General features: G+C 37.9%; 1 protein-coding gene across 2 annotated transcripts; it reads right to left on the reverse strand.

The window, feature by feature from the left end:
• On the reverse strand, positions 1 to 27,112 carry LOC137401476 (transmembrane protein 164-like). 2 transcript variants are annotated; one of them, XM_068087841.1, is made up of 8 exons: positions 27,002 to 27,112; positions 20,387 to 20,569; positions 13,665 to 13,827; positions 10,405 to 10,544; positions 8,804 to 8,920; positions 1,845 to 1,923; positions 1,650 to 1,750; positions 1 to 984 (listed from the first exon to the last, which is right to left on the reverse strand). In XM_068087841.1, exons 2-8 carry the CDS (start codon positions 20,438 to 20,440, stop codon positions 700 to 702), a joined length of 939 nt encoding a protein of 312 aa, XP_067943942.1. In that variant the 5' UTR covers positions 20,441 to 20,569; positions 27,002 to 27,112; the 3' UTR covers positions 1 to 699. The 2 variants fall into 2 exon arrangements, with proteins under 2 accessions (XP_067943942.1, XP_067943941.1); XM_068087840.1 differs by having other exon boundaries at positions 26,969 to 27,074.
• Positions 27,113 to 27,202: the final 90 nt, after the last annotated feature.

The raw sequence follows: 27,202 nt of genomic DNA on the forward strand, positions 1-27,202 counted from the left end.
TGCATCTATGTTTATTTCAAGAATAATGATAATTATCAGGATTTCATGAAAATATTCATACTATTGCACAAAAAAGCGAAGATTGCACAAAGAATAATAAATAAGTGGACCATAGGCTATGATAGGCTTGACTGTTAGTGTGAAGCGTATTATAAACTTAGAATTCCTAAAGACAGTCAAAAACAACGTTTGATAAGTCGAGATGATCTACTTAATGGTAGACCAGGTAGGTTATAAAGAAATCTTAAAAGATATGTCGACGGAGTTGCAGTTCCTACGAGATCTATCGTTCATCCGATTGGATGCATCTATTCTAAGAAATTGTGAGAGTTCAACGGCTACCGTTCCTACATGCATAATAGATGATAAATTAATACTCGGGCTATTTGTCCATTTATGATGAACAAACCAGTTAAGTTTGAAACCTAAATACAAAAAATAACTTCTAAAGAAATAGGTGCATGCACACAGGGGGCCGGTAGGACAAGGAGCTAAGGCTTTCGTGTTGGTCAAGAACAAGTTGCTTTAGCGAGTTTGCTTGCTTGACTGGAAATGAAATTTGAGTAACATTTTACATGCTAAAAAGTTCAGACACAAAACAATGTCAAGTGAATATCAACAAGCAGCAACCACAACCTTGCCGCTAACAGAGCAGCAAAGGTCGTGATGGATGACCCCCGCCAACAAATAACGTATATATTAATCGCTCTTGGTCGCGTGTCCATTTGTGGCCGCTGTTCCATTGACTAATATTGTGGGATTTGATATCCCATTGGCCGGTTCGAGTGAGGTACTCCGGTTGTGTTGTGTGTAGCTGCAGGCTCGCAGCTTGTCAATGACTTTCAAAGAGAGGTAAGTGTAGAGTTTGCCAAAGCCTAGTATACAGACAGCGCAGTGGCCCATCGCTATCAGTCGGTAGAATCGGCCATAAAAAGGGTCGGATATCGCCGGACAGACCATGTTGTTGAGGTTGACTTCCGTGAGCTGCAATGAGAATAAGCAATTGCTAGAGAAGCAAATGATGGAGCAGCACGCAGAGCAGAGTCGATATCTAGACAGCCTTAAGCAGGTGAATCTATTCTTGGTGAGTGGAAAAGACTAACCAGTGAAATAGCCAATGATAGGTTCTGACTTTCACTCATGAATACCACTTTTATATATGGACGTATGAATACTACCACATATGGACATATGAATACTAGCATATATGGACACGTTTAGGGATAAAAATTCTTACTCATAATTAATTTTTAAATAAAATTGATGTCTTAAGCATTAATTATTATAGTTAGCTATTTTAAATCTGAATCCTAACAGCTAAAAGTAAACATTTAAATTCTATTGGCTACAAGAAACATATTTCAATTCTATTGGCTACAAGTAAACATTTGAAATCTATTGGCTACGAGAAAACATATTTGAATTCTAACGACTGAGAGTAAGCATACATGTATGTGCTATTCCTATTGGCTACAGATAAACAAATGATACAATGAAAGAATCTAGCATAAACAAGTAAAACGCATGGCAATTTCTATAGGAGTTCTAAGACAATGTTATCATTGTCTATGATTATGTTATGATTGTAAAACTTAGTTTTAGGCATATTGGCCAGCAGCAACAGAATGATTAGAGTTGGTCCTACTCACAATGCATAGCCCTTGAACAGGGATCCAGTAGATAAAGTAGAGAATACCGAGAGCCATGACAGACCAGCCCCACTCTTTGAAAGGTTCTGTAGTGTAGGGGCCTGCAAGCAATTATGAAAGGTTACAGAGCTAGTGTAGGATGTACTCTTGATGCCGAGAAGTGAACAATAGCGATACATAGATAAAAGGACTCACCTCTTTGGTAGAGAAGGATGATAGGTATGGTAACTATCATGATATGCTGAACCCAGTATATGACCACTTCAAATGTAAGCTAAAAGCGCATAAAGACACATTAGTTTTATATTAGTTTTATATTAGTTTTGTGGTAATAAAACTAACAATAAACAAACTCGAACAGACATTCTACATGTTTTCAGCCAAGTTCATGACTTTTTATAGCAACCGATATCCTGGCGGCGTGGCCCACCGTGAGAGATCGGCAGGTACAATAACTTGCACCAAAGTGGTCAGTTAGGGCACTCGGTAGATCGATAGGCAACCAACCAATATCCTGGCGGCGTGGCCCACCGTGAGAGATCGGCAGGTACAATAACTTGCACCAAAGTGGTCAGTTAAGGCACTCGGTAGATTGATAGGCAACAAAGCCGAAAGTTGGGAGTCTGAGCCGGTTGAAAGCAAACTTATTTCCTAACATTTAAGCGTGGCTTTAAGCAGACGGAGACCAAACTTATTATAGTAAATATTTTCCAGCTTCATCTGTTGAACAAGCCTTGCGAATAGAAGTACATTGATATAGGCAACTTTTCATGCATTTCACATTTTTATGCAAATACTTAACAAGCCTTGTGAAAACACGATGCCACCTACTGGTTCCTCACAAATCTACCAAAAACCTCTTCATCAAAAATAGCATTACAGGAAGAAATACTGAGAGTATAACTTAAGCTATCCTAGGGCTAAGGATCTCTGATAGAGTTGGAGAATAAATGGAAGATTGCGATACCAAATGCTCATGACACCCGTACCGCTCAGACAGAGAGCTCAGCAACACCAGAAGCTATGCAAACACCTAGCATTAGTAGACACGGTGCATGCATAGCACAGTTCTATTTCACTGATGTCTATGTCTATAAGCTTACAAGCCTAAAGACAGCAAAAGGAGACTTCGCGATACTAAAGCAAAGTGAAGTCAGCCCTCTACATCGATTCTAGACTTCATGGACAGAGAATAGATAGCACTAAACTGCTGAATATTGTAAAAGATTTTACAAACAAGATGGTGGTCTTAAAATCTTTGGTCACATAGTGATATCCTAATTACTACTAGCGTCAAAAACAGAGGGTATATAAAAACTATCAATCACTTTTTAAAACTCTGGAGTTGCAAGTTTATGGCTGTCACCAGGTTGTTCAACAAGCTGGTTGATTGGTTGTTGGAATACGAGTCAATTTATTGCATGTTAAACAGAGTAACTACACTGAGTAATACCTGAAATACTGCCTCTCAGTTAAATCATATACTGATAAACTACTGTAAAACCTCTAATTAAACGCCACGGCGCTCTATTAGAGGTTTTACGGTAGATCCTTTCTAGAAAATTCTAGAACGAACATAAACAGTCCAGAAAGATCTAAGAAACTCGGGAGGATTTAGAAAAAAAACAAACACAGAGCATGTACGAGTTAGGCAGAAGGCATGCGGAGGGCAGCTTTACATGTAGATTATGTTACACAAGCAAACACAAAAAGTAAACAAACAGTTGAAAAAGCAAACAAACGATGAACATACATATACATTACAAGTACATGACACACACATCTAAACAGAAATTGTGACATGAGCTTATCTCCTAGCATTTTGATTAAACTGCGCAATTCTGTTTTTTTCAGATACCGGACTTTTTACACTATGAATTATCATACTTTCTATAAGTTCGGGTGAATTGCAATACACATATGTAATAGATAAGTGGTCAGGCCAACTGCTAACAGCACTCTACGCTCTAAACGCTCTAGTTATAATACTCTAGTTAGTTATATATAAATACATAACTATAATTATAATAATTATATATATACATATATATATATATTTTCTATACAAATGTTTGATTAAAGCTATTGCACAAAGTTTACTAAGAAAAATTGGATAATATGACGAGGTAACCGTACATTTATAGTGGCTGGTATTGAATTATTTAATTTTATGGCAACGTAACAAAAGCAAGTTTACTGAACTTACCATAACCATTCGAGATGAATTTTAACAACGATGAAAGTATTTCGTCTCGAAACAATTGTAGTTCAATGATAGATCTCATTAGAAAAAAAGTTTTTGGTTTGTTTTGCTGGAGTATTATATATCTTTAGATAAAGCAAAAACTTGGCCATACAAGATTGAAAGTGTCAACAAAATAACTTCTTTTATCAAAAAGGGGAGAGTTGCCCTTCCCTACCAGACATCATTGGCAACTAACCAAGTTAAACCAGCGAAAAGCCACAAAAATACAGCACACAGTTGTCCTTTCAGTCACAGGTAAGCATTTATATCTGTCAGAGCACCCATCAGCGACCTTGAAACTACACTAAAAGTAGTTACTAGCTCTAAAGTGGAAATTAATAATGGCCAATAAAAACAGTGAAATGACAGCCAGAAAAGAGAGAGGGGGGATGGAAAGAAAGTAATGACAAATTATGGGCCAGTAGCTCTGTACAAAGAGAGGAAGTTGATAATTATATGTGAACGCTAGTCGACGTCTATAGATAGACATACCAGTTATAAATAGAGATACTAGGAGTGGATACAGATGGACAGCTATAGACAGACATACCAGTTATAAATAGAGATATTAGGAGTGGATACAGATGAACAGCTATAGATGGACATACCAGTTATAAATAGAGATACTAGGAGTGGATACAGATGGACAGCTATAGATAGACATACCAGTTATAAATAGAGATACTAGGAGTGGATACAGATGGACAGCTATAGATAGATGTACCAGTTATAAATAGAGATATTAGGAGTGGATACAGATGAACAGCTATATATGGACATACCAGTTATAAATAGAGACACTAGGAGTGGATACAGATGGACAGCTATAGATAGATGTACCAGTTATAAATAGAGATACTAGGAGTGGATACCGATGGACAGCTATAGATAGAGATATTAGGAGTGGATACAGATGGACAGCTATAGATAGACATACCAGTTATAAATAGAGATACTAGGAGTGGATACAGATGGACAGCTATTAATAGATAGACATACCAGTTATAAATAGAGATACTAGGAGTGAATACAGATGGACTGCTATAGATAGACATACCAGTTATAAATAGAGATACTAGGAGTGGATACAGATGGACAGCTATAGATAGATGTACCAGTTATAAATAGAGATACTAGGAGTGGATACAGATGGACAGCTATAGATAGATGTACCAGTTATAAATAGAGATACTAGGAGTGGATACAGATGGACAGCAATAGATAGACGTACCAGTTATAAATAGAGATACTAGGAGTGGATACAGATGGACAGCTATAATAGATAGATGTACCAGTTATAAATAGAGATACTAGGAGTGGATACCGATGGACAGCTATAGATAGAGATATTAGGAGTGGATACAGATGGACAGCTATAGATAGACATACCAGTTATAAATAGAGATACTAGGAGTGGATACAGATGGACAGCTATAGATAGACATACCAGTTATAAATAGAGATACTAGGAGTGAATACAGATGGACTGCTATAGATAGACATACCAGTTATAAATAGAGATACTAGGAGTGGATACAGATGGACAGCTATAGATAGATGTACCAGTTATAAATAGAGATACTAGGAGTGGATACAGATGGACAGCTATAGATAGATGTACCAGTTATAAATAGAGATACTAGGAGTGGATACAGATGGACAGCAATAGATAGACGTACCAGTTATAAATAGAGATACTAGGAGTGGATACAGATGGACAGCTATAATAGATAGATGTACCAGTTATAAATAGAGATACTAGGAGTGGATACCGATGGACAGCTATAGATAGAGATATTAGGAGTGGATACAGATGGACAGCTATAGATAGACATACCAGTTATAAATAGAGATACTAGGAGTGGATACAGATGGACAGCTATAGATAGACATACCAGTTATAAATAGAGATACTAGGAGTGGATACAGATGGACAGCTATAGATAGATGTACCAGTTATAAATAGAGATACTAGGAGTGGATACAGATGGACAGCAATAGATAGACGTACCAGTTATAAATAGAGATACTAGGAGTGGATACAGATGGACAGCTATAATAGATAGATGTACCAGTAATAAATAGAGATACGAGGAGTGGATACAGATGGACAGCTATAAATAGATGTACCAGTTATAAATAGAGATACTAGGAGTGGATACAGATATAGTGCACAAATAGATGGTGTCAATCTGAGTTAAAGAATAGAGAAAGCATAATATTGTTATGCTTTATTATTTATCTTGAGTTGTTGACTGATGTTCTAAAAAAGAATCAAGGAGATTGACCAACCAGAAGCTGAGATATAGCCAGCCAAACACAGGTCTACCAAAAAAACATAAGTGTTTTGGTAATCATCAATATATGACGTATGAAATCGACTCGTGTGCCATTGGTCAATTAAGCCAACTAATGTGCTCTCCTATAACAATCACGGCGTTTTAATTGGTTTAATCCCTGGAAGTATAGAACAATCAAATTGGGCCTAACAATCATTGCTCTGAGAATTCCGAACCAGTCCCTCTGACGTGTAGATTAGTTTTAGCATAGAATAATTACACGCATCTATTATTTCGCAACATTTCGCTATCTTGCTAGTTCAGCTCAGTTTTGTTGTTCTCCTACTTAGCTTCCCTATTCAGACTCATCTTTAGCGTTGTTCAGATTTTTTAACTATAGCTTATAAATGGAATCAATTAAATCAATCATCAATCTCGATTATCATTTGGAATTTTCTACAAATTATATTAGTTACATCATTTATTCTATACGCAGTTATATTATTATTTTGTGTAATATGCATTATGATTATTATATTAATCATAAAAAATAATCATAGATAAGATAATAGATCAATAGAAAAATCAAATCAAAAGTTATCGTTTTCTTTTCTCACAGCAAGAGCAGCACGGTCAAGTTATTCTTTTTAAGATTATGGCTGTAGTGAACTTACAGTCTGTTAATAGTGACGATAATCATGAAAATCAACTGATTGCTGCAGTAGATACACAGTAGAAAAATGATGAATGAACAAAAAGTCACACTCCCATTTCTTATTCTAAACCAACTGCAAATCGCGGATGTCACATATAGACTATACACGCGCCATTCGTTGAACAGAGGATCTTTGGAGCATATCCGTGGAGATCGAGTTAAAATTTGAAGCACAATAGTCAAAATCTGCTCTTCTGTTTTGAAAAACCATGGCGAGGGGTTGTGGGCAAATGCCTTTACCACACAATGTTTGGTTGATTTTCCTGAGAAACCAGAGCTAGTCTGTAAATTATTTACTATCGCGAGAAGCGTTTCACATCTCGTAGCCAAAACAATCATTATACGTAACGGCGGTAAGGGTGCGCAACTCCGACACATGACCATTAAGTCGATTTCATACGTCACAGTTCTCGGGATTTTCGAAGGGTTTTCCTCTGATTCTTTATTAGGTAGACCTGTGTTTGGCTGGCTATATCTCAGCTTCTAGTGGGTCAATCTCCTTGATTCTTTTTTTAGAACATCAGTCAACACCTCAAAATAACTAATAAAGCATAATAACATTATGCTTTCTCTGTTCTTTAACAAGTTTTTAAATCGGAAAGAGAAGAATGAGAGCGTTAATAATGGCAAACAGACACTCTCCTGCTAGCCAAGAAACTGCTGGTGTTATTGAGCCTGCGTTCCTTACCGCATTAGGGGACTAAAGCTATATGGCTACAACAGACAGCATATGCTGCTGTAAGGAATGCCCAAGGTTGCAATAGTCAGTGACACAACATTAAAGGTTTACTTGCAACAAAATTCACATTACAGTTATTTGGTATCAAAAAGTTCACCATGTCTTACCCTGCTGTGTTGTAGGCGCAAAATATGTGGAAATGAGATTGCAAGCGCTTAACTGCTAAAAATTGAACAGCTAATCGCAGCTATCACAAAAACGCTGTAGATTGGAAACCCTTTCCAAAACGGCTCAAATAGGATGTAGCTGAACACCATGGCTACTGTTTACACTTTCATGCAACCTCATTCGTCGAGATATTTTCACACATATACTTCACGCATTCAATAAAACCATGTCTATCGTCCTTACGCATCATTTTCATTATCGTTGTAATGCTGTCACAATGAGGACTGATATCTCAAAACATACCGTAAAAATTCGTTTAATTGTTTTAGTCTTAGCTCAAAGGAGTGCATATCATCCTCTGATATACACGAGTAGCTTGTTGGTCAACTGTGATAGTCCAAAAAAGGAGTGCATATCATCCTCTGATAAACATGAGCTTGTTGGTCAACTGTGATAGTCCAAAAAAGGAGTGCATATCATCCTCTGATAAACATGAGTAGCTTGTTGGTCAACTGTGATAGTCCAAAAAAGCCGCAGAAATTGTCCGCGCCATTTGGCAGAAAGTATGGGTCATATGATCAGATTACGACTAGATAATTAGACCTGGCTGAAACGAAACTCTAAAGTAGTGAGCATCTCTAATTGATACAGGCCTTCCGGTAGAACCCGAAGTGTTTGTCATAAACTAGTGCTACGAGACATTTTATGTTGAGCCTTTTATTGGCCTTTAATTTTACGTGATAACATCAGGTGTCAAAACAATAACCAAAATGTTTGAGAACGTCATCAAAATAAAGAGATTCCAAACTACGGCGTTTTTTGTGATGGCTGCGATTAACTGTTCGTTTTTAGCTTTAAGAGCTTGTGATCACATTTCCACACATTTTGCACCTACAACACAGCAGGGTAAAACATGGTGAACCTTTTGATACCAAATAACTGTAATGTGAATTTTGTTGCAAGTCAACCTTCAAAGGAGAAGAGAGGGACAGACAACTATTAGCCTGAGGAACTGCTCATATAAGACAGTAGAAGTAAGGGCGGGGGTCACACCGTAATTATCCTTACCATTCGAGTGTTAGTAACCGGAAGCAAGATAGCAACGACAGCGACGTGCAGCGAATGCATCATCACCCTGAAGACTATGGTAACCCACCTCATCGGGGGTGCTGCCAGCAGTACTATCTGCAAAAATACAAGCATCTATTCAGGCAATGCTAACAGCTTTAGAACATCGCAAAAAGGTAGATGCGCAGTTTACTACTAGCATTGCCTGAGGTCCTGTAAATGTCCGCTAAAAACTATGCTTATTTAGAGTCAGTTTTAATCATGAGAGGCTGTTATAGCTGAAGAGGGACCCAGAGTTGTCTTCCCTCGAAAGCAGTTCTGAGACACAGCATGCTGCGTCCCTCTGATGTGCCTAAGCTAAACTAGAGAAAGTTCTAAGCAGTATGTAAATGCCTAGCATAATCAAGCATCGTCAGTTTGCAATGGTTAAAAACAGACACAAATATGGCTGGTGTTTTCATATTAGAATGAAACCAACATGAATTCAGTGCCCTCTTGTGTGATTAGTATAGTTTGCGAGTCTCTCATTGACAATAATATGAACGAAAAAAGAAGCACCCCACATCCTTTCCAAAGAGTTGACAGTTCATTAGTTGCCAGCTGTGCTGACACATCTGTTTACTTCAAAGTCATGGCAGGAGCACGTCTCCCCTATCACAGCCTAATTGTGTCATTGTTTGAGTCATAGTGAGTAGATATACTAACCTGAGTCATAGTGAGTAGATGTACTAACCTGAGTCATAGTGAGCAGATGTACTAACCTGAGTCATAGTGAGTAGATGTACTAACCTGAGTCACAGTGAGTAGATGTACTAACCTGAGTCACAGTGAGTAGATGCACTAACCTGAGCCATAGTGAGTAGATGTATTAACCTGAGCCATAGTGAGTAGATGTACTAACCCGAGTCATAGTGAGTAGATGTACTAACCCGAGTCACAGTGAGTAGATGTACTAACCTGAGTCACAGTGAGTAGATGCACTAACCTGAGTCACATTGAGTGAATGCACTAACCTGAGTCATGGTGCGTAGATGCACTAACCTGAGTCATAGTGAGTAGATGTACTAACCTGAGTCATAGTGAGTAGATGCACTAACCTGAGTCATAGTGAGCAGATGTACTAACCTGAATCATAGTGAGTAGATGTACTAACCTGAGTCACAGTGAGTAGATGTACTAACCTGAGTTACAGTGAGTAGATGCACTAACCTGAGTCACATTGAGCAGATGCACTAACCTGAGTCATAGTGCGTAGATGCCCTAGCCTGAGTCACATTGAGCAGATGCACTAACCTGAGTCATAGTGAGTAGATGCACTAACCTGAGTCACAGTGAGTAGATGCACTAACCTAAGTCATAGTGAGTAGATGTACTAACCTGAGTCATAGTAGGTAGATGTACTAACCTGAGTCATAGTGAGTAGATGCAATAACCTGAGTCCCAGTGAGTAGATGCACTAACCTGAGTCATAGCGAGTAGATGCACTAACCTGAGTCATAGTGAGTAGATGTACTAACCCGAGTCATAGTGAGTAGATGTACTAACCCGAGTCATAGTGAGTAGATGCACTAACCTGAGTCATAGTAAGTAGATGTACTAACCTGAGTCATGGTAAGTAGGTGACAGGGGTTTGCCAACCATATGACTGTGCTTGTTGACAACTTATAACCAACTTCTACTCCGAATACAAGACACAATGCTGTCAACATCAACTGTCTTGTGAGAGATATCCGCCTATCTTCTACAGATAACAGAATATCCGCTTTATAATATGGGAAGGCATCAACTACATCACCTCATGATATATATTAAATCTTTTAAAAATTTTTTAGGAGTTTTTATCAGAAAGTATTAATAATTTTTCTATCATTTGCTATCGTTTTTGATGTTGGAAAATCGACCAAACTTGATTGCAGTTAAAAACACTCAGATCATGAAAAAGTGTGATTATGATGTCTCTAGTTGCTTTGAGACTGACAGAGTAGAGACGTGTAATACAGTAGCTTGAACACAGGAGCCAATCTCAACTATAGCCACTAGTGATGTCATTCCGCACGTATTTTTCTTCCAATTGATTTAACGGCGATGAAGTTTTGTGGATGTTAACCTTGACACATCCTGGCAGTCAGATAAACTCAAATACAAAAAACAATAGCAAATAATAGAAAAATACCGATACTTTTTGATGAAATATATTACAATTTCGTGTGGGTTTCGATCTTTGAACAGATGAATTTAAACAGAAGGTTAACTAATGAAGACATAAGACAAAGAGGACAGACATGAGTGCTGATGGAAGAGAACGGTTCGTGTGGGTTTCGATCTTTGAACAGATGAATTTAAACAGAAGGTTAACTAATGAAGACATAAGACAAAGAGGACAGACATGAGTGCTGATGGAAGAGAACGGCCCTGTGGGTGTCATGTACTGCCATTTAAGGCCAATGCAAACAAGCAAACAAGGTCAGAAGCCTCCAACTGTCATAGCTTATTGATCCACTGAGCACTCACAATTTTTGTACAAGACTAGCAGCGCTTATCGATTCAGCCAATGGGAGCTGCTTCCTATTGTCCCTCCGGTTGACAGCTCAGCTTGATTTAATTGCTAGGATTGTGGAAGCTAACCAGATGTCTGAGAGCCGAACAAGTGATAATTGCGAGGCCAAACAAAAGTCAAAGGCGAAACCATTCTATCCAGTTCCAAAGAGATCAATAATAAACATGCTTAGAGCGTTGCAGTCACGCCATACGATTCTAATTGAAAATCTGGCCATTGCTCGGGTGACCAGGGCCATCAGACTAGCTATGTATCGATCAAGAGGTAAAAATTCATAAGCAAGTCCGCCTTAACATAGATCCATTGCAAGTGGCAGCAGACGAAGTACTCGCCCTCTGTAGGGGCCATACGAGCCGCCCATCTGAGGGGGTTCTGAAGCACTAGGATGAAAGCTATGAAAGTATGGCGACACCTCTGTTAGTATAGAATGGGATCCAACCGGAGGCGGCTAATGATCGCTATGTGAAAAGTTTTTTAATACACTCAGGCTTCAGTCTTTGGATTTTCATGACTGAAAGCACACTTACAAAATGTTTGGAAACTTACTAAATTCAGCTATCCCACAATGCATTTACTTTATACTCATTTGACCTCAAACCATGGCTAAATATGAAAATATATTTTCTATCTCACGGTTCTCTACACACAAGACTCTCGTAGAATCTGGTCTAAGAACCTGTTTTAAGAACCTTGCCCAAGTACCAGGTCTAAAAACCTGGACTAAAGTCTAAGAACCAGGTCTATCAACCAGGTCTATCAACTCGTTCTAAAACCTAGTCTAAGAACCCGGTCTAATCTAGTCATGCAATTAGTTTATAACACAGCTTCCATTGCTGATATAACTGTCAGTGACCTCCTATCGAGCTGATATGGCCCATCACCCCTGGTAGGAAACTCCTAACCTATGCCTATACGCACCAGAGAAATAAACACAGCCACAACTCACTAGACAGCTTAAAGATGATCTCCTGTCTAGGCAGCGATAATGATAGGTTTACAGAGTTTGGCAGGCAGGTCAGGAGGAGGCAAATCTACAGTTAGGTATTGAGTAAACAATATGAAAAGATCTCTAGTTGTCAAAATCCTGGAATGCGAAGTTAACAGGTCGCAAGAGCTGAATAAACTTTCACAGACAACAATGGTGTGTAACATACCATAGTGATGATGTGTAACATACCATAGTGATGGCATGTAACATACCATAGTGATGACGTGTAACATACCATAGTGATGACGTGTAACATACCATAGTGATGAGGTGTAACATACCATAGTGATGACGTGTAACATACCATAGTGATGGCGTGTAACATACCATAGTGATGACGTGTAACATACCATAGTGATGACATGTAACATACCATAATGATGACGTGTAACATACCATAGTGATGACCTGTAACATACCATAGTGATGACATGTGACATACCATAGTGATGACCTGTAACATACCATAGTGATGACGTGTAACATACCATAGTGATGACGTGTAACATACCATAGTGATGAGGTGTAACATACCATAGTGATGACGTGTAACATACCATAGTGATGGCGTGTAACATACCATAGTGATGACATGTAACATACCATAGTGATGACATGTAACATACCATAGTGATGACGTGTAACATACCATAGTGATGACGTGTAACATACCATAGTGATGAGGTGTAACATACCATAGTGATGACGTGTAACATACCATAGTGATGGCGTGTAACATACCATAGTGATGATGTGTAACATACCATAGTGATGACATGTAACATACCATAATGATGACGTGTAACATACCATAGTGATGACCTGTAACATACCATAGTGATGACATGTAACATACCATAGTGATGACCTGTAACATACCATAGTGATGACGTGTAACATACCATAGTGATGACGTGTAACATACCATAGTGATGAGGTGTAACATACCATAGTGATGACGTGTAACATACCATAGTGATGGCGTGTAACATACCATAGTGATGACGTGTAACATACCATAGTGATGACATGTAACATACCATAATGATGACGTGTAACATACCATAGTGATGACCTGTAACATACCATAGTGATGACATGTAACATACCATAGTGATGACCTGTAACATACCATAGTGATGACGTGTAACATACCATAGTGATGATATGTAACATACCATAGTGATGACGTGTAACATACCATAGTGATGACATGTAACATACCATAGTGATGATATGTAACATACCATAGTGATGACATGTAACATACCATAGTGATGACATGTAACATACCATAGTGATGACCTGTAACATACCATAGTGATGCAGATCCATGTCTGTGCTGATATTACTCCAGCCGACGAATGTGAAGGTAAAGCTGATGAAAAGAGCAAAAATTGTCTCGGCAATCTTCTGTGAAGTTGGAATGAAGGCAACACACTCGGCACCACCAGTACCAGGAATTGAGAAGTTCACACCCTACAACAGTGCAATCAGTGACATGAAAGGAGCAAAACAGTAGTGCAAACTTTCGCTCTTCATGGCCTGTTACAAATATTGAGCAGAAAGAACTTTTGTTAATGATTTGCATAGGGCCTCAGGCTAACTACTAACTGATAAACCAATCGTGTCAGACCATCAGAGCTGATAAGATACAGAGCTGTAACATAGCCTGTTTTCTTTAAATTCTTCTTAGCAGTTGCTAGTCTTGCTAGTTGAGAGTCAGGAAGTAAACAGGAAGCAAACAATGATGAACGGGTTTCAGGAGAAATCCTTACAATGTAAAAGAATATATAAAGCAAGTCCTTAGCAAACTCGGATAAACATTCGGTGAACGGATGGCGATTTTATCACTAGCGATTGTTCAAATTTATGCACAGAATATGAAAATCATGCGCGGTTTTTCATTTCAACTTTCATTTTACAATTTTACAGTAGACAAGCTGTGTTTTACAGTAGACAAGCTGCGTTTTACAGTAGACAAGCTGTGTTTTACAGTAGACAAGCTGTGTTTTATCGTAGTTAAGCTTGTCTGATTAAATGGAGCACAAATAAAAATTATAATACTCTGTTACATCGGGAGAAACACCATCTACCAGTTTGTGCATTGCACAGGCATGAATTTCTAGCGATGACTCCATATGCTATATGTTGTTCTGTCCAAATAGAATCTGTTTGGTCTATTTGGATAACCACACAGCTCTGCATCTCCCAAATAAGTTACAGTACAAAAATATAAATATCTAATAAATATCTTCCAACAGCACTCTATCTCTGAAAAGTGTGAAATGTTATAATAACTAGAGTGTTGGAATAGGTTAAAGTTACTTTTTATCAGGTTGATGTTTCTCTCTGGAGTCACGACAGGTCCGTTTCGTGCTTCCGAACTCTCAGATGACTGGTGGTGATACACCACCAGTCAACTGAAGAGTGCAGAAGCACGAAACAGACATGGAAACATCAACATGGAAAAATATAAGTAACTTTAACCTTTTCCAACACTATAGTTATTATAAACATATACAAATGTATATAATGTATATATAGTTACAGTTGGTGTCATACATGTTGCATTTATGTAGTCTATGCTACTTTTGTGTCACAACAAGATCAAGTAAACATCATTACATGATGAAAAGGCACCAAATACATAAATGCAACACACCTTCTATGTAATTGTTCACTTGAGTTATTTGACAAATGTAAAGGTATGGCCACACGTAACTTTTGGTGCACAATTACATGTATTTTCGCTCAGATAGAACCTTTATAGATAGAACGGTGTGGCTGTACCTTTATTCGAAATGGTAAAAATCTAGTCTTACATGGAACATTGTTACAGAGTGAAGGATGGGCATGACTGTTGCTGATTGATTATAGAGGTCAAAAGTTGAATGGCAGCAAACCTATGGAGCATATCAGAGAGGGAAAGACAGTAGCGTATCTCGGTTAATCAAATGAACCAGCCTGTTCTCAGTAATGCTACCAGCATTGAGTCCGCAGGGTGGTGGTTAGCTTCCTAATTGGCCTGCCAAGTAGTTCACCTCTACATGTTGAATGGTATGGCAGCTAGCTTTGTAGCTTATTTGTTGGTGTACACATACATGTTTGCTACAGCTTCGTAAACCCCCAAGTAACTCATGCATCAAGTACTAATAAAGGCAATCCATCATTTATTTTGACGCCATCAAGCCGTTTGCACATGCGCTCATTCATGAAAAAGCCGCCATATTGGTAGGAAACCATCATTATTCTCTTATTCAATAGTATCGTTTGGTGTTGTTTTGATACTATAATGAAAAAATTGCAAACAAAAGCATCGTTTTCAAAAATTCATTGCAGAAGCTTCGTGTTTTTAATGATAGAAGTTGTCTATAGAGATGGCCGACAATGATAGAGTGACATTACGAAAAAACGAAGGATAGCGAATGAAGACTTCAGTGCTAAGGCTTGGTGTCAACCTTGGAAGAGGTGTGGCATCAGCCTTGGAAGAGGTGTGGCATTAGCCTTGGAAGAGGTGTGGCATCAGCCTTGGAAGAGGTGTGGTATTAGCCTTGGAAGAGGTGTGGCATCAGCCTTGGAAGAGGTGTGGCATCAGCCTTGGAAGAGGTGTGGTATTAGCCTTGGAAGAGGTGTGGCATCAGCCTTGGAAGAGGCGTGGCATCAGCCTTGGAAGAGGCGTGGCATCAGCTCCCACCCATATACCCGAATGTGTAGGAATATGAACACCTCACATGCATCCAACCATATACCCCCTATGTGTAGGAATATGAACACCTCACATGCACCCAACCATATACCCTCATGTGTGTCGGAATATGAACACTTCACATGCACCCAACCATATACCCCCATGTGTAGGAATATGAACACCTCACATGCACCCAACCATATACCCCCATGTGTAGGAATATGAACACTTCACATGTACCCAACCATATACCTCCTATGTGTAGGAATATGAACACCTCACACGCACCCAACCATATACCCCCATGTGTAGGAATATGAACACTTCACATGCACCCAACCATATACCCTCATGTGTAGGGGATATGAAAGTGCTTATAAACTTCATTACCTGCTGTCCTACCAAATGCGTTCTTTTTCATCTTGAGAAAGAAACAACGCAAACAAAGAGGCTGGCAACTGAAGTCCTACAGTATCTATTTACAACACAAGATGATATTGACAAGCTGTCTTCAGCTGTAATGATGCAGCACATATGCCCTAGCAGCTCCGATTATATATAAATATCAGTGTTTGTCTGTCGTCTGTAGTTGGTGTCCAGTTATAGCAATTACAATCTAAAACTGAATATTCTCTTCGCACTGGATTTGAAATTGGAACCTCGAGGTCTGCAGACAGGTGTACTAAACCACTAAGCGATGTTGTCCTTACCATACTATAGAAAAATTGTGTGCATACTTACGCAACTCTCGGGCAAACACCATTGGCCAGCTTGATGTTATACGTAACATCAAGATGGCTTCACAGCTCTTACTATAGTAAAGATTTAGACTGACTCAAAGTTACTAGATTAAGTTACTCAAGTTCATTGGGGAATTAATGTATCACCTGTGCAACGACAGGCATTCAGTTAGTATATGTATATATTCTAGTAGTATCATACATGTTCTAGGACTGTCATATACGCTCTAGCACTGCCATATACGCTCTAGCAGTGTCATATATGCTCTAGCACTGCCATATACGCTCTGGCAGTGTCATATACGCTCTGGCACTGTCATATATGCTGTAGCACTGTCATATACACTCTAGCAGTGTCATATACGCTCTAGCACTGTCATATATGCTGTAGCAGTGTCATATACTCTCTGGCAGTGTCATATACGCACTGGCAATGTCATATACGCACTGGCAATGTCATATACGCTCTGGTAGTGTCATATGCACTCTAGTACTGTCCTATACGCTCTGGCAGTGTCATATACGCTCTGGCACTGTCATATATGCTCTGGCACTGTCATATATGCTCTGGCAGTGTCATATACGCTCTGGCAGTGTCATATACGGCTATGAAAGAGTCATATTCATGTATTCAATATTGTTTGCGCTCCAGTACATGGCAGACACTGTTAATAAGCCAGGAGCACATCAGCTGAGTAGAGAACAAATGGTTTAATGACGCCCGCTCCGTGGATACCATGCAAAATGCCAAAGATTGGCAGAAATTCTCGGGAACCAGCTGAGTCTCAGCAAACAGCGGTGTTATTGTTTGACAGCCTCCGAAAGTACCCCACAATGGTTGGCAGCCTGATGAAGGTAATGAGTTTTTAGTTGCTTCCTGTGTGACAGCCAAGAGAATTCGCTCACGCAACAAATAAAGAAGACTGCCAGCTAATTCTGGCTCCAAAAGCACATGCTGAGTAAACCGACGAGTGATCTATGCTGCCATGCCGCTACGTGACCTATGCTGCCACGCTGCTATGTTTAGACTAAAACCAGCTTCATACTCAGTTGGAACTATAATGGGCAATGTTCGACTTATTGTCAGCAGCTATTCCTGGACTCTTGCTGATAGGTAGGTCTTCAGTATTGACATTGGAGCAAACACTTGTTGTGCTACTAAAATCATGCACTACAAACATGGTCAGCCCCCACAATCAAAAACAACCTGCAATAATGAAGCTGTAAAATGCATTAAACCACCGTCTGTCCGCAGGACAAACTTTAAGATCAGCAGGTATTGAAGTCTATTTTCCATTTGATAAGATTAGTTGGTGCAAAGAGGGGATGAAAGGGCTCTTATGAACCAGCTGCAATGTTATTATACTTGGAGCGCTTGACAAATCCTAGCAGGTGTCTGGTGCCAAGCGCTATCCATGGATAAGAAACTAGACTAGAGCAACGATATGCTACCAATGCAGGCTTCACCTGGTGGCCATAAGGTTTTCTAAGCCTAGTTGATATTCGAAGAGCAGTTAGCAGTAAAACAACCTTTCACTGCAGCCATGTTGACAATCAGATACTCTCTGTGACAGTAATTTGATCGGAGTTTTACATAATCTTGAAATGTTTATCGTCTATTTCTTGGGTTTGGGAACGAATTAGACAAAATATGGTGGACTCTTATAATCATACTCGATTCAACGTACAATAGTTTCAACATACAAAGTATGCAAATATATTGGGATGTACAGTGCACCCCAGCCACATGATATTAATTTGTTCCAGTGCTGGCATTGTATGACGAAAATGTAGTATAGTCTGGTATAAAAACCTATAGTAATTATCTAATGCAAACACCAGCTGGTAAAAATCATCAAAATTTTGTATATGTACTGCACATATCAAAAATCAATTACGAAATGGTATGTTAACCGTAGCAACTATAGTTACCTACAGCAACTTTAGTGTGTTTAATGGCTATGATCTGCAATAAAATGTAACATTACAATGTACTATGTGCAGTACATACCGTAGGGAGTTTTTACCTTCAAGACAGACATATTACATAAAATTTGAATTTAACTTAAATGAATTTAGCTTACTAAACACACACTTAAAGCTAAGTTTTAGTAAGTATTTAATATGTATTGTACTAAACTAAGCTTCGATTTTGTCATCATCTCAAATTTTATCACCGATATGTTTCCAGTTTCGTTTTCACTATAACTTATAACGAATAATGTTGAGCTGAGAAAGTGATTATCTTTTTCAGGCGTTGTGGGAGGGATTTCAGCGAATAGCATATTGGAGTCTTCGTTATTCTGACGTATTCAGCGCACCGACTGCCAAATTTTAATTTACAGAGAAACTTCTGTTGATGTCATATAGCAAAAAAATGTCATATGGCTGGGTGACAAAACATCGTAAGGTATAAACCCGTATCAAAGGTTAACCAAACCCGGGGGTACATCATAACCCGGGGGTGCACCGTATTAACTTGGTAAGACAGGTACTGCTGCGTCTCCAATATCTTACCTTCAAACCGACTTTGGAGTTTGACATAAAATTCAAACATGATTATTTATGAGTGGTAGCCTGTGAACCAGCAGTTATGATTATTTATGAGTGGTACCGTTGAACCAGCAGTTAAGGTTTCACCTCTTTGAACTAGGACTTCACGATTTTTAAAAACCACTAAACAATTCCATATTGCAAATAGATGATAGACGATATATCGCGGCATTGTTATTAATGTTATTATATAAAAAAAAACTTGTGAATGTTTGTTAATATTCTTTTGTGGGTTTGACTTGAAAAGAAACTGTTTTGTGTTCTTGATAATAAAAGAATTTATATCATGAATGCCCAAGTGCACGGGGAAGGCCATGGAATAAGATTATTATAAAACTAGAAGGCCTGTGTTTTAGTTCCGGTATCGATCACTCTGAAAATCGTTCGGTGTGAGATAAATCACCATTTAAATGGCGGCGATTTTCAAATCATCAAGCTTAAAAATAGCCCAACAATTAAATCGCCATATCGTTAACCTCTACTTTTAACAGCTGATTTATCAACCCTTTTGTATGTAAATTGTTCCTTTTCATAGGTTAATCATTGACAATGTTCAAGTCATCTCTTCATGACTTGAAGAATAGCAGGACTGATCGGTGACCAAAGGCTATTGCTGATTGGTGACCAAAGGCTATTGAAAATGTCTAATCATTATTATTATTATTGCAAAGGTAAGCCACTACTGCGGGGTACTTAAGGATAAGGAAGGCATGTCTTCGTGTAACAATAGAGTTATGATGAAATACTGTAGTAGGAGCTACATGTATCTATGGAATATGTATAACTTGAAAGGAAATTAGGCCAAACTGAATACTATAAGTACACAAATGTTAAAAGCTCAGGCTAAGCTTAGCCTCAGGCCAATCTTAGCCGTTTAATAACAATCAAAATATTCCAGAGTTTTTCGAGATCAATTATTTGAAAAGAAACGCCTCTCTGTACTCCCCTGACAATCTAACTTCTACAAAACGATCATATCTCTGTGCCAACACTATTAAGTCACCTCTGGGATGAGAGATTATGCTAAAATGTACTCATATTATCTGAGAAATACCTTGACAAAGCCATCCCACAAGGTCACAGGTATGGGCATAGTCAGCGTCTCCATGTTAATTGTAAGGTAGGCCTCCGTGGGTCTCTGGTGAGATTTGAGACAGCTCCACGTGCCCAAAGTTCAGTCCCAAAAGGCAGCAGTAATTGTCAAGTTGCATAAAGGTGAATATAGATCACTAGGGCTCTACAATATACAATTTAAAGGTGAGTATAGATCACTAGGACTCTACAATACACAATTTGTCTGTAGCAATCTCCCCATGAATATATACCGTATATATATATATATATAAAGTTTTTCCTCACACAGGTTAACCCATATGGGTGGTAATTTATGCTCGGGTCTTTTACCTGAGACCTGGGTGTTTGAGCACTCACCTCAAGATCATAGCTGTCCCCAATAGCGCATTTTCTGCAGCTCAATTGAGTTTTATGCGCAGGTGTTAAAAAACACCTGCACGTAAAATGGAAAACATTTATATACATTACATATAATAATATAGAGAAAGATACATATAGATATGTATATACATATGCATATGTAGGCCTGCACATATATAGATATATACATATAAATATCTACATATAAATACGCATATAAATATATACATATAGATGTAATATAGTATGTAGGAATGCTGACAAGAGATTAATTGCTGCCAATGCTGACTAATAATACTTGTCAGCCTGATAGGATACTTGTAAGAGTTAAACTTGCCATCGGTGCACTCACCCTTTCCTGCCTGTACAACTGATGTCTCAACACTTAGAATATAAAGTAGCAGCAAGTTCCGTAGAATCAATACAGTGATTAACTAGCCGTATGTTGTGCTTATTGGTTGTTTCTTACAATCATAGGCTATTACCATGGAGCACAGTCTATTATCATAGCGTACAGGCTATTATCATGGCAAATAGGCTTTTATCATGGAACACAGGCTAGTATCGTGGAACACAGGCTAGTATCGTGGAACACAGGCTATTATCATGAACCACAGGTTATTATCAGGGAGTACATTCTATTATCTTTACATATCATCATGGAATTATTAAGCAGTAGATTTGATTCAGCTGAGAATGGAGATGCAACTGCTCTGTTAGAGTCAGCAGCTAACTATAGTCTGCCTACAACTGCTGCCTATGGCCGCTGCCCATAACTGCTGCCTAGAACGGCTGCCAATAACCACTGCCTAGCACTTTATATTAGCTAAATGTAACAGACATGTTGTTATGTACTGTATACAGCACTAGTTGTACTGCACAGCGCTGCTTCTTCAGACTACGGTAGCTTATTCCACCCCTTGCTAAGGAACATATGAATCATGTGGCTACATGGGCTCGGCTCGCTTGTATGATAGGACATGAAATGGAACAGATGTGGTTGTCACATGAAACTCAGACAATCATAGTGGATTGTCATAGAAGTCGGGCAATCATAGAGGATAGTCATAGAACTCGGGCAATCATAGAGGATTGTCATAGAACTCGGGCAATCATAGAGGATAGTCATAGAACTCGGGCAATCATAGAGGATTGTCATAGAAGTCAGGCAATCATAGAAGATTATCATAGAAGTCGGGCAATCATAGAGGATTGTCGTAGAACTCAGCGTAACCAAAATCCAGCTATGAGGATAAGTTGCAGCAAACGCCTCCGAGTTGTATTGTTTATATTCTAAGAATGCAGTGAGTGACGTTTGTGGGTGAGACACCAATAATTTATTGTAATATTTCTAATATATATAATATATATTTCTAATATATTCTAATGCTGTTAAATGCAACTCTAACAGTATTACCATGTAACAACGACTCTAACAGTATTACCACGTAACAACGACTCTACCATGTAAAAGCAATTCGTTCACAAACGTAGTTAAGTAGCTTCTCATTTATTTGGAAAAACAGATCGAAGCTTGTGAAAATATTTGAAGCTTTTGCAGATTTTTAGATGTTCGATTTTGTCCAAAAATGATGTGCATGTTTTTGCATTTCAGTCACTAACAATAGTCTTTTCGTCACGATAACCTACAGTACTAATCAGATAACCTACAGTACTTATCAGATAACCTACAGTACTTATCAGATAACCTACAGTACTTATCAGATAACCTACAGTACTTATCAGATAACATACAGTACTTATCAGATAACCTACAGTACTTATAAGATAACCTACAGTACTTGTAAGATAACCTACAGTACTTATCAGATAACCTACAGTACTTATCAGATAACCTACAGTACTTATCAGATAACCTACAGTACTTATCAGATAACAAACAGTACTTATCAGATAACCTAGAGTACTTATCAGATAACCTACAGTACTTATCAGATAACCTACAGTACTCATCAGATAACCTACAGTACTCATCAGATAACATACAGTACTTATCAGATAACCTACAGTACTTATCAGATAACCTACAGTACTTATTAGATAACCTACAGTACTCATCAGATAACCTACAGTACTCATCAGATAACATACAGTACTTATCAGATAACCTACAGTACTTATCAGATAACCTACAGTACTTATCAGATAACCTACAGTACTTATCAGATAACCTACAGTACTTATCAGATAACCTACAGTACTTATCAGATAACCTACAGTACTTATCAGATAACCTACAGTATTCATCAGATAACATACAGTACTTATCAGATAACCTACAGTACTTATCAGATAACCTACAGTACTTATCAGATAACCTACAGTACTCATCAGATAACATACAGTACTTATCAGATAACCTACATTACTTATCAGATAACCTACAGTACTTATCAGATAACCTACAGTACTCATCAGATAACCTACAGTACTTATCAGATAACCTACAGTACTCACCAGGTTTGCATAACTTCTTAAGGGTATTTCCTTTTTCTCATAACTAACATTGAAAAGAGAAATAAAAAAGGTTCATCTGTAGACCAGTGCAACTGAAAAGCAAACCATGGAAAGAAATGCAATCTTAAAATCACAAAATTTCTATGCAGCAGCCTGAACAGGAAGCTTTTTTATATAATTCTAAAACTTGAATAACTATTTCAGATGCAATCATAAGCCATAATTTATATTATTATAAAAATTGGTTGGTTGTCAAACTAGAGAAATATATGTGAAGAAACACTCACCGTGCTTTTAAATGTCTCAAAATGTGTAGTCATTAAATCAACTCAAAGTCATCCAAAGTTGCGCACAGGTCTCCATATTTGACATACATTATTCACATTTCTCCAGCGCATAACTCAAATAAATGGGCACATACATGCTGTTGATCATTCTTATAATTTAAACCACCATCCTACTTTCAATGATGCAGGGCCCTAACAATACGCTTTGCACAATTTAAATTCCAGCTAATCCTTTCATCCAGTACAAACAAGTTTTGTATATTGGTAAATTATATATTATAATTATATTATATATATATTAATATGAAATAAACTAGAATTTTAAATAAATGCTGATAACCTTAAAGAAATTACATGATGTCAGTGCCGATATATCACAGGTTCATCACAAAGTCAGCACTGGTACAAAACATAAGATGAACTCGTTTAGCGAGAAGCATACCATCCTTTGCGCGGGTAAGTAAAGCGTTCAATTTAATCATAATTATAAGTATATATAAAACATTTTGGTGTTCTATATATACATGTGTGTAGCTAGCTAATTCCAAAAACAAGTCATAGTTATCGGAGAGAAAGCTCGGCTAGTTTTAATGTTAAAGGGTAAATCTAAAGATGCCTACAGCATGGATTACTGTAAAGATGCCTACAGCATGGATTACTGTAAAGATGCCCACAGCATGGATTACTGTAAAGATGCCCACAGCATGAATTGCTGGAGAGACTCTGTCAGCTACCATAATCAGACAAGCAAAGAAATCTTCAAGGAAATCTTTTTAAACATATTTTTACAGTAAAGTAGGTGTTTATTAAGCCCACCCAATCCATTTCTAGGAAAGCTTACACGCGCCTTTTATAATCTACTTACATGAAATGCAACTCTGTCATGATAGAATTGACAAGTAGAATAAGCGCCTTACAATACGTGACTCCAATACGTGTTATGCAACCTGCTGACAATACGTGACTCTGAGTGTGTTATGCAACCTGCTGACATCACAGCATCACCTCTATTTGAACCTCCGCATGTAGCCAACAGAATTGTTTGCCAATGTAAGAGTAAAAATTAGCTTTGTGTGAAGTTTGTTTTGTATTTTATTATATTTGTTATTATATATAATTATAAATATAGGCCTAATAAATGTAAAACAAGCTTATTATATATAATATCATATGTATAATAAATATATAATAATACTATATATTTATTATATATACATTATATTTATTGTTCTTTGTTTTATACAAAAGATTACACACACATGGTGTTATATCGTTGTCACACAGAAATTTTGTCTTTTTTTGTAATCTTTTGCACAATAATATCAGGCTGCAGAAGGTGTTCCAACCTTGGACTAGTTCCGGTTTAGTTTCAGCAAAGATGGCATGTCTTGTCAGTGTTTGTTAAAAAGTAATAATGTCACTTCCGCATGGATAGTCCCACATTTGCCTACTACTCACACACAGCAACAGAACTCATGGCAGAGTTCAATAGTCTACAATTTTATGTCTTCAGACGCTTCAGCAGGTTTCTGAGGATTTCTATAGTGTTTCTAATTACCAATTAAATTCGGGTGGGTCATTATTGCTTTACATCATGTAAAACCTTCTATTCCTTCGATAGAATGCTGGTCAACAGAAACAAACAAACAGGTACTTCACCGGTACTTTATGAAACTTTAGGCAAATTATTACATTTGTTCAAAATCTAATGCTGTTGCCCCACAATGCTAAAATTCTCTTGTTATTTTATGCCATCATCATAGGTGCCACGCAGTTACTAGTTAACCCCGTATGCTCAGCAGTGGTAGTCAAATGCACAATTTCATAACTAGTCAGCATAAATACGTAGCAGGCCCGTAACAGGTGGTTTTGTTAGAAAAAACTATTTCATTCAACATGAGGTCGAATACTAAGTACGAGCACAAAATATGCGGCCTATGAATTTTTTTGAAATCGTTAAAGTATCAAGCAAGCCTTTTCTGTCTCTCATACTGTTATCGTTTAATTAAGTTTATATGAAATTGTGACAATGACTCCTTACTAAATTTGTGATTTAGACATAGTCCTTCACAAAAACAATTTCTAGACTTTTTGATGATATTCTTTCTCACCTTTTCTCTTTATGTTGTTTATTTTTAATAAATTTACACCTTCATACACTTAAGTTTTATCACCATATAGTCTATAGCGTTAGTATTTGTATCTTAAATAAGCAATTGAGAAATTGGCACAGGTCAACCCCAGGGCTGATACTCTGAAAAAAACACCCACCTGGATAGGCCCAGACTTGGATATTGTACCCCCAATCACCTGGTTGGTCAATTTGAATTTGGCTATTGTACCCCCAATCACCTGGTTGGTCAATTTGAATTTGGATATTGTACCCCCAATCGCCTGGTTGATCAATTTTAAATACACCTCCTAAACACTGGAGTTCCTTAGAGGGCGCCCAGGTTCCACGCCCCGCTAAACATCCAATATGATTCATTGCATTAATAAAAAAAATAAAGCTACAAACAAAATTTTCAATTTTATTTAAATACGTTTTAATTTCGGATTTTTTGTTTGTTTAGTAGGCTACTGCAAAAACGATCGTTATTTCTTCTGCAGGCGGCTTATTTTTTTGTTGCTAACAGAGACAAACATATTGTAGCTTACTATTAGCAAAAAATTAAACAAAAAAGGCAATTAGCTAACCATAAATCATTTTATATAAACCGTTCGTGTGGCGACATAATAGTTGCTCTGCCCACTAACATCAGTATCGCAAAACGACAAAATGTCGCTATGCCTGCAAAAGGGTTAATAAAACTGATTCCAAACAACCATCAGGTCATCATTTTCATTTACAAAGAAAAACATAATGAATATCAATGAAATAAATATCATTCATTCTGAAGGCGTTGTTGTTTTCTTAATTCTATATATAAAATAAAGATTTCTCTCTCTCTCATTCTGAATATATTGCTAAAGGGTTGCTAAGATGATGCAGTGTCGACTGTCTCTTTTCCCTTCCTTTCCTGTTAGCAAGCAAGCAGCAGCAATCTGCTTTAAAATGAAGACGGGAATTTCGGTGCAATTTCTTGGTAATACTTTGGCTGAATAAAACCTTAATGAGCATGGGCCCTTGTACTGGCTTGCTTGTGGAAACACCCCCTAAAGTAGCAAATTCACTGACAGTGCCCCATGGTCTGAAAACCCCCCTAAAACGTGATTTTGGGCCGAACCTAATGGGCCTTTTAGGGGGGAGTATCAGCCCTGGGAGGTCAACTAGCAATGAGAAGCAGCTGTATGCTAATAACACAGAAATAACACAAACCAATAAATTTTTGACTTGTAGCAAATATTGGCAATAACACAAAACAATGTGTTTGAAACAATAATTAAGCATTTCTACTTTCAAAAGCAAGCTAAACTGCATGCTAATCTATACAAACCAGCTGAGTAAGGAATTCTGCTGCGTATCCTACCGTCGCAGCTAATTCCTTTTGACTTCGCCTTAGAGCGAAACAATATCGACCGTTCCTAGCTCACACTTGTCCGTTGTTGACAAAATTTCATTCAATCAGCTGATGGCAGCGGATATATAAGCTAAATATTGTTTCCGCACTCGAAACCTCTTTCGTATTTCGTAGGCAAAGTTTGCGCTAGAGGAAATGCTTATCTCTACT

Source organism: Watersipora subatra, chromosome 8, assembly GCF_963576615.1.
Source record: "Watersipora subatra chromosome 8, tzWatSuba1.1, whole genome shotgun sequence".
In the NCBI taxonomy this organism is placed as follows: domain Eukaryota; kingdom Metazoa; phylum Bryozoa; class Gymnolaemata; order Cheilostomatida; family Watersiporidae; genus Watersipora; species Watersipora subatra.

Coding starts and splice junctions, on each gene's coding strand:
- LOC137401476 (XM_068087841.1), bottom strand. CDS start 20,440: ATGGAGACGCTGACTATGCCCATACCTGTGACCTTGTGGGATGGCTTT. Junction 8,921..10,404: donor ACCTACTTACCATGACTCAG/GTTAGTACATCT, acceptor GTATTTTTGCAG/ATAGTACTGCTGGCAGCACC. Junction 1,924..8,803: donor CGGTTACTAACACTCGAATG/GTAAGGATAATT, acceptor ATGCGCTTTTAG/CTTACATTTGAAGTGGTCAT.